The sequence below is a fragment of the Nomascus leucogenys genome, chromosome 17 (assembly GCF_006542625.1).
Source record: "Nomascus leucogenys isolate Asia chromosome 17, Asia_NLE_v1, whole genome shotgun sequence".
Lineage (NCBI taxonomy): Eukaryota > Metazoa > Chordata > Mammalia > Primates > Hylobatidae > Nomascus > Nomascus leucogenys.
In genome coordinates, this window is record NC_044397.1 from 75,759,582 (window position 1) to 75,774,295 (window position 14,714).

At 40.6% G+C, this 14,714-nt stretch overlaps 1 protein-coding gene across 5 annotated transcripts in view; it reads right to left on the reverse strand.

Annotated features, from left to right (window-relative positions):
• Positions 1–14,714, reverse strand: part of CHN2 (chimerin 2) — a 328,112-nt gene that overhangs the window by 143,499 nt on the left and 169,899 nt on the right. For 4 of the 5 annotated variants that reach the window (XM_003270468.3, XM_004090979.3, XM_030797320.1 and 1 more), the window contains one exon: positions 13,684–13,739. In XM_003270468.3, coding sequence (XP_003270516.1) covers positions 13,684–13,739 — 56 coding nt within the window. Of the gene's footprint in view, positions 1–9,750; positions 12,245–13,683; positions 13,740–14,714 lie in introns of those variants that run through there. The other variant, XM_030797321.1, reaches the window with a different exon arrangement.

The window sequence follows — 14,714 nt, forward strand, 5'->3', positions numbered from 1 at the left end:
TCCACAGGTAATTCTGACTCACACCAAGGACTGAGAACTGTGACTTTGGGCAGCAGTTCCAAAACCCTGAGAGAATAAACATTATCCTAGAAGCTTAGGACACCTTCCCAGCACCTTCCCATGGATTTTGATCCATTCTCACAGTGGGCTTCCAGGAACACCCAAAAGCCCAGCCATGAGTGGCACTCCTCTATCCAGCCCTTCTTCCCAGCAGCTCACTTTCACCCACTCTTCTTTGCTACATCTTCTTTGGCACCGTGATTCCTTGGCTCCATATGTTGGCTCCCAAAATCTGCCTTAGGCTCTCCTTGTTTGGACAACCCAATTAGGCATACTTTTCTGGCACTAGCCTGGCACTCTGTTGGCTAGAGTTTTCTGTACTCATCTTTGGCATTCTGGAGCCACAGGTCCAGGTGAAATGAATGTTTTCTCCCATCAAGCCAGATCGCCAGGAGTCCATGTTGGCTGGGCTGGCTGGCTGACCTCCCAACCAGGGCCAGAGAATCAAACCTGATGGGCTGACTTGTCCATACCTCTGATCAACCAAACAGGGATTTTACTTTAAAATAAGAAATACTGTAAAGGAGACTCAAAATCCAGGATTTAATCATTAAGAGAAATTTTATCTTCACATCTAATCTTATGTTCCTCCAGCTTCCAATTATGCATCTTCCTTTCTTTTGGTCTTCAGTGCAAATGAAAATCTGAGAATATTCTGTACAGAATAAGGCTTCCATTATTAAAAGCCATCTCTGTGCCACTAGATTGCCTGTTCTTCCTCAGACTAAATAATCCTTGTGCCTTTGACCTTTTCTAATAGGTCCCAATATCCAATCCTTAATTGATCTTCATTATTCTCCTCCAAACTCTCTTTAAATTCTCCACATACCTTTTAAGCCCAAAGAGCTTGAAGTACCCAATAGAATCGAATCAAATCAAGGGAAAACTAATGCTGCTGTTAAATTTCTAGAGGAAAAAAGATTGGGTGAGTATACTCATTTAATTCCTCACTCTTGTTAGTAAATTCCTTCCATCAAAGCTTAATGGTATTTGGGTTAAGTGGTACTATACGTACTTTGGAAAAGACAAAGTGTCTATCATTCTTAGTTTTCTCCCAGAAGTTACTTTTTTCTCTCTCTCCTAGAAATGTAAGAGTATTAAGTGTTCAAAGTGATGGATAAAATTAATCTACCTAAAGAAAAAGAAAGCAGAACAGAATCTGGGAGATGGTAGAAATTCAAGGCTTGTCTATTTTTGCATTATAGCTCCCTATGGAGCCTTTTTAGACAGGTTTTCTCACAATCACCTCCTCACAAAGGAATTTTAATATTACATATAGACTGTATATCTGTTTATGTTCTATATAGGTATTTGTGTTTTATACATATAAATAGTAAGGGTTTTTTTTTTTTTTTTTTTGGTAAGAACCAAATTTCTCCACTTTAGGGGTGATACTGCCCTCTTTGAGAACTCATCATCCACTGATAACGTCATGACCTTCAGAATGCTTTTACATACCTTCTCCCACCAGGAAGGTGGAAATGTATCTTTGCCTTCTTCTTATAGACAAGGAAGCTGCAGTTCAGAGTGACTAACTAATTTGCCCACAGTCCTGCCCAGGGATAGCAGCAGATTCAGAGTTAAAACCCAATTCCTGATATCAGGGCCAGCACTCATTGCTCTATATTGTAATGATGACATAAAATCCAGAAGCTTGTTCTCTATTAATTTTTTTTTACAAATTACCTACTTTAGCATTTCTGAAGCAAGCACTCCTCCCAAAATAATTCCCAACATGGTAATAAATAAAAGAGTAGAAGTGCCTTATTAATGCTTATCCTTGCTTTCAACTATGCTTTTTCAGAAAAGTTCTCTATTCCACATTAAAAATTCTTGAGCATGGCTTATAGTGTTTCCAACAGCTCTCATGCCAAGCCATCCTCCTGCCTGTCAGGGCTGTGCACCGAAGAGAATGTCTTTGTTCCATGGGCCAGAGCACATCCTGCCACTCTTCTCACAGTCTTCATTTTTTCTTCTTGACGTTTTATAATGAAAATTTTCATACATACAGAGAAGTTGAAAGACTTCTACAGTAAACACCCATATATACATCATCTAGGTTCTACAGCATTTTTACTCTTCTTGCTTTATAGCATATATATTTTTTCATTCCTCTATCCATCCATCAATCCAACTTTTAAAAAATAGACTTGAGTTAACTGCAGATGTAGCACTCTTTCCTCAAAGGCATTGGCATACAAATTATTAATCAGAATTCAAGAACACATAGGAGGCTAACACCAGCTTTGTTCCTGAAATTAAAGTCAGTTTAGCCTCCATGTTCAGATGTTGCTACCAAATAAACAGATCCCATGCACTCCTTTAACTTCCTGCTGATGGAGCGCTGTGCCACCTTTGCTAACAGGCTTCCATCTCTTGAAGGGGAGAAAGTGACCATCAGAAAGCAGGTCAAAGAACACCTGCTTCTTGTAACTGCTTTGGCCTCTTTCATTAATTTATGCATGTTAAACATGAAGGCCAAATCGTCTCTCAAAATGGCTTGGGATCAAATTCATCCTAAATTCCAAGGCTGAAACCCTTTTTTTTCCACTAACATTTATGTAGTACTTGGGAGATGGTAGAAATTAAAGACCAATGCTTCTGATAAATAAACGTCAGGCACTGTTCTAAGTGCTTTATGTATATTAACCCACTCTTTTTCTTTTTCTTTCTTTCGAGACGGAGTCTTGCTCTGTCTCCAGGCTGGAGTGCAGTGGTGCGATCTTGGCTCACTGCAACCTCCGCCTCCTGGGTTCAAGCGATTCTCCTGCCTCAGCCTCCTGAGTAGCTGGGACTACAGGCATGTGCCACCACACGCAGCTAATTTTTCATATTTTCAATAAAGATGGGGTTTCACCATGTTTGCCAGGATGGTCTCGATCTCCTGACCTCATGACCTGCCTGCCTCGGCCTCCCAAAGTGCTGGGATTACAGGCGTGACCCACCACGCCCAGCCTAACTCAGTCTTTAAAGTTACTTTTAGTGTAAGACCAGGGGTGGGCAAACTTTTTTCTAACAAGGGCTATAAAGTAAATATTTTAGGTTTGGAATCATGTAGTTTCTGTCTCAAGTACTCAGCTCTGCCGTAGTAGCATGAAAGCAGCCATAGACAATATATAACAGAATGAGTATTGCTGTGTTCTAATAAAACTTTATTTACCAAAACAGTCTCCAGGATATAGCTGACCAACGCCTATGCTAGACTAAGAAGCATGAGAGTGCATTCTACAAAAACCAGTTTCAGGACCTCTCATTCTTAGCTGAAAACACAGAGCTTGCCAATGCCTCAAAGGCCTTTTTATTTAATGGTGGGTCAAATCATTCCTTGTTCATGCTCTTTCATCTTTTAATGCACTGGGAGGAGAGAATCATTAATTTTTAAGCTATGGCATACTGATGCCAACTTAAATCACAATGAACCGAGGCAGAAAATGGCTGAATTACATTTTTAAGCAACTGAGACTAATGAAACACTAAGGAGTCTGAGCTGCATCCTTGAATTGAAAGGTGTTGATGAAGCGTCATTAAGCCTGGTCTTTGAGAAGCCATGGAACCCTGAGAACCATGACAGAGCAAAAGGACAACCAGAGTAGTGTAATTACAGACTTGGTAGAAATATCCAGGCAGATCCAAGAACATTCATCAAACAATCGATGTGTAATTACCCAGAAGGACGCAAGGTGCTGGATGGCAACCAAATATGCCTTTGTTGGTCTGTGCCAAGGCTATTTGATTTCTTTCCACAGAAGATGGGGAAATGATACTGGCCATGTAAATAAGGAAGAAGAAAAAGACACCATCGTTGAAGCAGAGCTTGCTATTCTGCCCAACAAGACAGAGACATTGTGTACTTAGAGCTAATGTCAAGTGAGATTGTGATTTGCTAAAGGACATAGCCAAAGAAGATTATTACCAATGGCTCAGTCAGCATCAGCCAGATGCCAGGCAAGTGGTAGACTGAGGCAAGGAGGTGGCCTGGGAAAGCACCTGCTCTGGACTGGCTTTTATTAGCAAATTCGTTATCTAAAATCCTGAATTGAGAAATGCTCATTAAGCACACAGAGGATGGACTGAGTGAAGAAACTAGCATCTTGGAAAACAAGTGCAATTAAAGCATTTCTGACATACGATAATGAATTTAGTATTTTCATTAAGGCAAGAACCCATTATAAACCAGGAGGAAATCTAGCAAGGATTAATGCATAGCCACAGATAAGGAAAACACCTAAAAGATCCCAAAAGAGCTGGAATTCATAACAGTATATGCTGAATATGAATGAACATGAATCATCATATTAAGACTGAATTTGAGGCGGGGTGTGGTCGCTCACGCCTGTGATCCCTCACGCCTGTGATCCCTCACGCCTGTGATCCCAGCATACTGGGAGGCTGAGGCGGGTGGATCACCTGAGGTAAGGAGTTTGAGACCAGCCTGGCCAACATGGTGAAACCCCGTCTCTACCAAAAATACAAAAATTAGCCAGGCATGGTGGCAGATGCCTGTAATCCCAGCTACTAGGGAGGCTGAGGCAGGAGGCTTGAAACTGGGAGGCAGAGGTTGCAGTGAGCCGAGATCATGCTACTACACTCCAGCCTGGGCAACAGAGTGAGACTGTCTCAAATAAACAAACAAAACAAAACAAACAAACAAAAAACGCTGAATTTGAAATAGCTTTGTTAATTAGTAACACAAACATAACATTAGAGTATAATACCAGAAAATGGAGGGTAGAGGGAGGAGATCAGGCTTAATCAAGTACTGACCCCACCCTTACAAGCAGGATTCACATTTGGTCTCTGCAACATAAAAGAGTATAGGAAAGTTAGAAATAGCAAAGAAGAAAGACAAAATATTTTTAAAGGGTAGAAAATAACATCTAGGAGGAAGTACATCTGGGAAAAATAAGGAAGGCTATGGGTGCCTACACTGAAATCCGTGAATAGTCTAGCACAAGTGCTGAGCAAATAGCAAGCATTACCAGGAGGCAAGAGCATCTTCAGTCTTCTATCCTTAGGGATTAGGGAGGAAGGATGAAATAGAAAGCAGAGAGAAGCAAGAACAGTCCTTAGAACAGTGGTTCTCACACCCAAAGGGGCATCAGAATCCCCTGAAGAGCTCACTAAAACACAATTGCTGGGCCCCATCTCCAGGGTTTGTAATTCAGGTGTGGGATGGGCCAGAGAACCTGCACTTCTCACCTGTTCCCAGCTGATGCTGGGATCACACTCTGTGACTCACTGGATTAGAAGCCCAGCCATGGATATGAACTGTCTGGGTTGGAATCTGGCCTTTGCCCCTCTTGTGCTTCCTGTCTCATTTCCTCCTGTGTAAAGTGAGAGGGATAACAAGCCCCATGGGATTGTGGTGGGCGTAGCATCCGTAAAACTCTGAAGCCGGTGCTCAGGGCACAGGAAGTACTTCATATGTGATAGCTGTCATTTCTATTAAAAGACTGACAACAAGTAAATAATTAGGTAATATCATTCAGCATAGTCATATTAAAATTGAGGCTGTCTGAGATTGCATCATCCACATTTTTTCCAATGGAAAGCAGAATCAAGGTCAGAAATCTACGTCCAAGCCTCTCAGTGCTTGGTTGGACAGGCCATACTCCAGTAGGAGACATGGCTTATCTGGAGCAAAGTATAACCTGCCTTTATCAGCATTATTTCTCAGTTACAGCTTAACCAGATGAGCAAAATGTGAAGCATGTCTTTAAATCCTCACTATAGCTCCAGCATTATGTACCTGCTCCTTTTCCTGGATAATCCTGGTTACACCCCAAAACTTGTGGGGCCTGACCTCTGAGTCACAGAGCACACTTAATATGGGGCTGCTGTAGGTAGCAATTCCTATGGAGGTGTGACATTTGCTCTGTGTTTGGATGAGTAAGGTTGGTGTTACAAAAGCCAGTGCCTCCGCATAACCATTGTATCTCAGTTTGGATCCCCACTCTCACTACCACCACCACCCAAGATCAATGAGTAGTGGGATCTTGGGTTCCAGCTGTCATAGGCTAGAGGAGGATGGCAGAACACATGTTGTAACACATGATGCTATCAGTTCTTTTTTTCTAAAACAATGAACAATACCACACAGTATTCCAACTCTAGTAATTAAGGGAAATACATTTTCAAGTGAGATGTTAAGAAATAAAAATCAGCCAGGTACGGTGGCTCACACCAGTAATCCCAGCACTTTGGGAGGCCGAGGAGGGTGGATCACTTGAGGTCAGGAGTTCGAGATCAGTCCAGCCAATATGGTGAAACCCTGTCTCTACTAAAAATACAAAAATTAGCTGGGCGTGGTGGGCACCTGTAATCCCAGCTACTCGGGAGGCTGAGGCAGGAGAATGGCTTGAACCCGGGAGGTGGAGGTTGCAGTGAGCCAAGATCATGCCACTGCACTCCAGCCTGGGCGACAGAGCAAGACTCCATCAAAAAAAAAAAAAAAAAAAAAAAAAGAGCCAGGCACGGTGGCTCATGTTTGTAATCCCGGCATTTTGGGAGGCTGAGGCGGGCAGATCACCTGAGGTCTGGAGTTCGAGACCCACCTGACCAATATGGAGAAACCCCATCTCTACCAAAAATACAAAAGAATTAGCTGGGCGTGGTGGCACATGCCTGTAATCCCAGCTACTAGGGAGGCTGAGGCAGAAGAATCGCTTGAACCCGGGAGGCGGAGGTTGTGGTGAGCCAAGATCACGCCGTTGCACTCTAGCCTGGGCAACAAGAGCAAAACTCCGTCAAAAAAAAAAAAAAAAAGAAAGAAAGAAAGAGAGAAAGGGAGAAAGGAAGGAAGGAAGGAAGAAAATAAAGAAATAAAAATCACCCAGAGAGATTGAAGAATCTTCTCCAGAAGCTTTGCCTATTATCAATCACTGTTTAATTTCCCATTTATTTTCCTCATTCTACTTTTGCTTCATCTTATGTCTTGGCATATGTACTGTTCTCTGGTGGCCCTCTCCAGCTCACCTCACCTGCTCCCCTTGGCTCTGAACTCCATAACAGCTTGGTCTCAACAGCCCTTACCCAGTGCTTATGATTTCACCTTGGAAATGTCTAAATATGTTCTAGGTGCATACTTGCGGGGTTCTGTATTATTTTAGAAGAAGTTCAAAGTATTCCAAAGAGAGTGAATTTGGGAGCAGGGGGAGTATGCATTTTGGTAGGTCACAGTACTTGTCAATAAAAAAGAAAGTTTTTTGTTTTTTAAAAAAAGCAGAAAACATTTGGTTCTATTTAGGGAAAAAAATTCATATGTCAAAATTTTATTTCTAACATTGGTTTTACTAGATTTTTCCCCTGTACTACATCAGGTCTAAACCCAAAGCAAGTCCAGGTCAGAAGAAAATTGCATCAAGAAAAAGGCCTGACAGCATTAGCGAGTGAGATGACAGCCTGGAGGAATAATGATGGGAAAGTCCTTCATTCTTCATTGTGTCGGCATTAAGGGGGAAAAAAAGAGACAAGCAGAGAAAGTCTAGGATGAAAAGAATAGGAATATTTTTTCTGCAAGGGAAGAAATAGCCTTCTGATTACTACACATAAAGCCAATTAAAAGGTAATGAGATTGATTTTTGTTTGTGGCTTGTAGAATCAATCTCATTACTTTAAGACACACCTTGTCCAGATGTCTTAAATCAGCAGAGTTTTCACATTCCCCCAAATGCACTTGGTTTTAAAACATTTATTTCAATAAATAAAAGAAGAAAAGGGGAAGAACTGTGGAATAGTAGAAAATCCCTCAGAGTTCACTTAAAATCTGTGATTCAAAATGTACTGAGTTAGTTGAAAATGATACAGTCAATCAATATGGCTTGTTAAGATCTTCCAGACATGCCTAAGACAAGATAAATGCCCTCGAGCTACAAGATTGTAAAGTCTAGATATGATTAATACAATTTTAAAAAGCATAATGAAGAAAAGGAATGCTTTCGAAGGTTTACAGGAATAGTTTTTAGAAATAAACATAGAAAAGAGTAAAATCAGTAGATATTTAGAACACCAAAAACTAGGGGAAAATGCATAAAAGAGGGTAGGAACACTTAAAGCAGTGTTTAAAAAATGGATACAATTCACTGGAAGGTAAAATAAGGTAGTGAGATACTACTCCAACTTAAGATTGGCCACTGCCGGCCGGGCATGGTGGCTGATGCCCATAATCCCAGCACTTTGGAAGGCTGAGGCAGCCAGATCACCTGAGGTTGGGAATTCAAGACCAGCCTGGCCAATATGGTAAAACCCTGTCTCTACTTAAAAAACAAAAAATGAGCCAGGTGCAGTGGGGTACACCTGTAATCCCTGCCACTCAGGAGGCTGAGGCAGGAGAATCGCTTGAACTTGGGGGGCAGAGGTTGCAGTGAGTCGAGATCGCGCCACTGCACTCCAGCTCAGGGGCAACAGAGCAAGACTCCGTCTCAGAAAAAAAAAAAAGATTGGCCACTTCCATCAGTACTTGGTCTAACATCTGACCATCAAGAAAAAAGCTGATTCTGATCACGAATGCTAGAAATCTCTACCATCCATTTTTGCATTAAAAAAGTTTTCCAAAATAGACTATTCTGTAGCAAGAAGGAAATGAAGCTACATAAAATGGAGAACAATTTGAAATAATAGTATGCCATTGTATTTCCCTTTTTTGAAACTGCTTTTTATAATCCCATATTCACTATAGCAATTTCAAAAAAGACAAATGACACCAAATCATTTACAGTCACAAAAGAATTTCTGCTTATTTAGTGTAGGCTTGAGGTAATTTTAGGGCAACTTGACTGTCAATGAGTCACACAAGTAAATCTTGTCATTTTGGCCTTTTGGAGAGGCCAAGAAGAAACTTGGATTAGTCCAGGAAAAAATTTTAGTCTGTGTTTAAGTTAGTACCTTAACAACTGCCAAAAGTCTAGCTCACTATCGTAATAACAGCATTGAGTAAATCTGATATGCTATTAGTAATAGTTTGAGAATCCCAAATTCCTTATGCTAGCAATCGCTATCCTTTTTTTTTTCATCATTTTGAAACTTACTGATTTATTTACTGATTCCCCACTGTTGCTTGGCTATGCTCACTGCTAAGGATATACCTATGATTAAGACTGATGAAGTCTCTGGAGCTTGTATTCTCCTGGAGAGGCATATACAAGCAACAATCAAGTATGTTAAGAAAGTGTATCAGAGAGTGTATAAAGTGCCACAGATACAATAAACAAGGCGATATGACAGAGACGCTCCAAGGGTTGGGGAGGTGCTACTTTTTTATGGAGTTTTGGAAGGGCCTCTTATTATGTGAAATTTGACCTGAAACCTAGACGTGCAGAAAACCTGGGTCTGAGAATTTCAGGCAAAGGGCAAGTGCAAAGGCCTAGTGATAGCGACAGTGCTTTTTTCTTTTTCTCTTTTTCTTTTTTTTTAATGAATGGGAATAGAATCTAGTGAGGCTAAAAGGCAGTGCACTTGGAGAAGAATGGTACAGACAGGGCAGTGACAGACACAGGAGGCAAACTATGGCTCATAGGCACGGCAAGAAATTTGTTACTAAGAGTAACACAAAGCTATTGAAGGGTCTAATTTATATTTAACGATGATGATTTGGGCTCCTGTCTGGTGACTGGTGTATGTGTGTGTGTACATGTGAGCTACAGGGAAGCTGCGAGGAGTGGAAGCAGGGAGATCAGGTGGGAGGCTCCTTACCTGCAATGCAATCCAGGCAAGAAATGACAACGGCCCAAACCACATGACATTCATGGGGATAGAGTACAGTGGACAGTGCGAGATATATTTGCAGACAGACTTGATGCTAAGAATGTAGGAGAAAGGGGTGAGGGTAGGGAAGGGAGAAGTACAGGTTTCTGAAGTTAGGTGTCATCCAATGGAGCAGGGCCTAGTTCTATTCTGAACGTGAGGCTGGTGGTGGCCCGTGAGACACGTGGTGGCCTGAGGAGGTCCAGTGGACAGGTGAATAGAGGTGTCTGGAGCCCCAGGTGGAGGTCTTGGCTAGAGAAACAAATTTGAGAGTCAACATTCCACACAGTTTGTGACAGACAACCCAGGCACACATTTGGTAACCAATAAATGCTTATGATGTGACTGACTGATAGTTGATGGAAAAAGCAGCGAGAATTCTGCATATGGGAAGATGTTTTGCATCTGTTGGCATGGAGTTTTCAGGAAATGCCAGCAGAGCACCAGGTGCTGCAGCTGCTCAATAAATATTAATTTGCAGTAGTAAAGCTTCGAGAAAGCAATGAACTGTTATTTCAGGACCTGACCCTGCCTGGCTTAATTGGCGCCAGAGCTGTTGTTCAGCTGCTTGTACCTTCTGTTCCTCATCCTCAGTATCTTTTTTCCTGGTGGCTTAATTCCTGACCTGGGCATCTTGCTTTCTTCTTGATCACTGCCTCTCATCCTTTCATTCAGAGAATACTGTCATCACTTCGACTCTGTCCCTAGTGACCAGCTCAGAGCCTGTTCTTCACAGGTTTCTGACTCTGCCATGAATCATGAACAATAACTGAGTACCCATTATGCAGCAGGCACCATATTGGACACTTGAACCACATATGCCATTTATAGCAACCCTGCAACGTAGATGCTTATCCGTGGGTTAGGCCTTAATCTCTCTGAGAGAGTAAGTGGTTGGTTCTGTGTTAGGTAGCTAGAACGTGGTGGGGCAAGAAGTCAAAACAAGTCCAAGCTGACTTTGCAGCTGAGCTCCCTGCTTTCCTGGATTTGCTAAGTATGTGAATTTTGCCTGCAGAATCAGTCTGTACCCTGGACTCACGCAGCTCCCAGCAAAGTCTACTAGGTAGTTGGTATCTGTTGATAACCACCATGTATCAAGGCAGACTGGCCTACATCTATACCCTAGAGGGACAGTGTTCCACATCTCTGTAATTGCACACTTTGCTTGGTGCGTTAATGTGGGTATTTATCATGTTGAACTGGCAGGTCCTAACCTGGGAGAGGCCCATAGCCTGGGAAGGTATGAGTCATCAGAGAAACAACAGAGATTGAGTATACTGGAGCTACCATGCTAGGGACCAGGGAAGAGTAGCTAGGAGGAGATGGATTGAAGACCAAGAAAAAGGGCCCAGAGCACATAGAAGAGGAAGATGCGGGCTCTTAGCTAAGGGATGAGATGTAATAGGGTAATAGGAAAACGTACATAGAAAAAACGATAACTCATTGTTTAAAAGAAACAGCCTTTACTGTTTTATGTAAATAAGTAAATAAAGCTTCAGTCTCCCTGGCCACAAACTCACACAGAAAGGCTTTCTGTCTGCATTAGGCATGTCTCCCAAGCATGCAGGTGTGTTACAAGACAACGAGACGTATGACTAAGCACCGTCTGTAGTAGGAGGAAACTGTTTCACCATCATGCAAGAGAAAGTGGCGCCTTCACTTGCAGGAGGCCAACTCCTGGGAGGCTTGGGAATTTGGGTAGGAATTATCTGCAGTTAACATCACACTGGAGGACAAACTAGAGAACAAAGGGAACTGAAGCTACTCCTGCAGATACTCATCTGAGCAGCACCTGTTCTTCCAGCAAACTTGACCTGTTACTATCTGACACCTGCCTGGCTAGATGGGCCCCATGCTGCCTGCTGAGGAAAGGGAGCTGATGAATCTCCATTTCACATTAGGTTTCGTGGCAGAAATGGGATATGGAATTCTAGAGGAAAGCAAGCATCAACTGGATGTCACTTACTAATATATCAAATTGGTAAGGTCAAAAGGCGAAGAGCATGGTTTAACAGGCAGACAAGGGGGAAACAAGAGACATGGGCACCATATCCTTTAGTCACAGCAGATGGTGATGGCACCGCAACAGCAAACAGACATGCAGTGGACCCTCAGGATGGTTGAAGAGTTTCAGTGGAACTCTAGGAAGAGTTTGTAAGAGGATAATCCGAATCGCCTACCTCCACTGCTAACACTCCACCTGCCTTAAGGGCAACTGACATGGTTCCAAGGATTTTGAGAAACCGAGAGGTTTTTTCTCTCTATCTCTCTCTCTTCTTCTGTCTGTTTACACGCACATACATATACAGGGACAAAATCTCAAATATATATTTAAGTACATCATACTTCTGTTGTCTTTTATTATGATATTAAAATGCCAATAGCCAAGTTCTTTGCTATATTCCCCACAAGGCCAGAGCTGAAATAGAGTAGGCTCTCCATATATGTTTACAGAATAAACAAATAAATGAATGACTATTTACTATCTGTTTGCATTTCAAGTTCTGGTGCCTGATCTTGCCTAGTGTCTTTTTATTAATGCCCCTAGGTAGAGCCTTTAGTTGTATTCTAATTTTACAAATATTATTTTCATTGAGACATTTAAACTCCTCTACCTCCTTACATATGGCAATAATTTTTCTGATGGAGAAACACTCAGTAAAAAGCAGGAGTGAAGGAAATTTTAGCAACTTGTGTCTTAATTCACACTGAGAACACCCTTATTTAGTGCATCTCATTCAAAAATTTATATTTATCCTATTTTTCTCTCATTTGAAAAAATATTGAATATTATTGGATTTGATTATTGAATAACAAATAACATATTATTGAATATATTATTTGAATATATTGACCGCAGAGTTAGTGACAGGACAAGATTGGAGTACCAAATAAATGGAACTCATCCTGGATTTTTCCTTAAGCATCAGATATTTCCTCCTCTCCAGCCATATGCCTGGGATGAGAAAGTCTACCGTGTACTAAAATTGAGATGACTTGATGAATTTCATTGCCCTTCAACAGATGTAAAATTTTATGTAGAAAAATGTATTAAACCATGATAACTTGGCTCTGAGTATGGGTATGCATGTACCTAAGTCTTTGAAACAGGTTCAAAACCAGATTCAAAAAGTACTAATGTTCAAGAGTGAATCTCAAGAGTGTTGGAATTGGAGCCTTTCCCCCTTGATAAGGCATGCATGGCACTTTAAAAGCTATCCGTGGCTCTATATTTAATCCCATTAGTAACAAAAATAAGCAAGGACCCATGGGCCTTTGATTTGAAGGATAATAAGTATGCTATTAAAGAAACTGATCAGAATAAAAAGAAAATAGAGCCTTAGTCCTGCCTTTCAAATCTTGTTGGCATCCCACACAACCAGAGAACTGACTAGTGAATTAAGGAAAGCTAGAATTAAAACCTCATCACTTTTTTGTAAGGCTTTATTATTTTAAAACGTCACATAAATATGACAAAGATAAAGATTTACTAAATATGGGCACTGAAAGTACCCAGAGGCTTATTATTCCCTGTACTTTCTCTACTGTAAGCATTTCATAATAAAAAATGCTAAAAGAATCAAAAGGATATTAACAAAGAAAACATCCAGAATACACATTTTTTGGTGTTTACAAAGGTTGTTTAATTTGTCTCAGCAATGGTTAAAAATATGAGACATCTGAGTCCAAGTTGGTTTGTTAGTATTTTTTAAATAATGTCTGATGTCAAAATATAGATTATGAAGATGTTAAATTTTTTGACAGTCTAACAAACGTTAATAGAAATCAACTCCCAGGAAACCTGAAATCCCTCCACTCTCTACATAGTGCTGACAATTCATCATATTTAACAAGGTGTATTGGAAATAGCTGAGTACTGACCTCCCGAGGACAAATGATTCTCTTGGGACGAGGTGCCTCTTGCTGTAACTGATATACTGCCAAAAGAGAGAGAGGGAGAGAGAGAGAGAGAGAGAGAGAGAAATAATTAGAATTAGAATACTGCAACACATATCAACATGCCTTCAAATATTTCCACCTAAGTACATCTGAAGGATTGTAAATATAAAAAAACAAGAGAATACAGGCACATTTTTTAGACTGGAAAAAGTCAGATCATTTATATGGAAATTAGTCACTGTGAACATGAACTTGAAAAATTGATTTTTTTATTCTTATAAGGCCAATTTAGTTTCATAATTGTTACTGGCATTGTTCATTTTATGGCTTTCTTGGAAGACCAAATATGGCTAAAATTCTTTCGACTATTTTAAAGATGAAATTCTACTTGTGAGTACCTGAGAAGTAAGATCATATAATAGGATTCCTGAATTTAAATGCCGATGTCTCTTGACATACCAGGAAAAGAACGGCATTTTAAGAGGAGTATGATTCTCTGAGATGTTAGTTATGGACAAAGACATAACTGATTCTGTGAGTGAATGAAACACCAAGCCATTTCTCTCTCTTTTCTCCCTCCATTTTTCCCCTGTCTATCACACTGCAAATTCTCATCCATTTGATGACTTCCCATCCATTGTCATTCCTCTTTCCTAGGCCCTTTCTCATCTTAAATAATAATAACTCCTTCCTAACCTAATTTAAAGACAGACTTTCAGGCTTAGGCAAGGAGGAAAGCAGGTTATTGTATATAAAGCAATCTATCAGACAATTATTTGTGATTTTTCAGAATATAATGAGTGATTTTTCTGTTGCTCAGCTAGTCTGTTTATTTCTGCTAAAGGGAAAAACTATCCTAAGCAGGTACCTTTGGATTCTACTTCTGTGAAAATACAGGTTGAAAAAAAAAGTTGATGTTATCTTCAGAATCCTGAAGAGGAAATAATTAATTTTAAATGGAATACATCTACAAAAAGTTAAAAAAACTAGATCTGATAGTCTTTCTAGAAAAT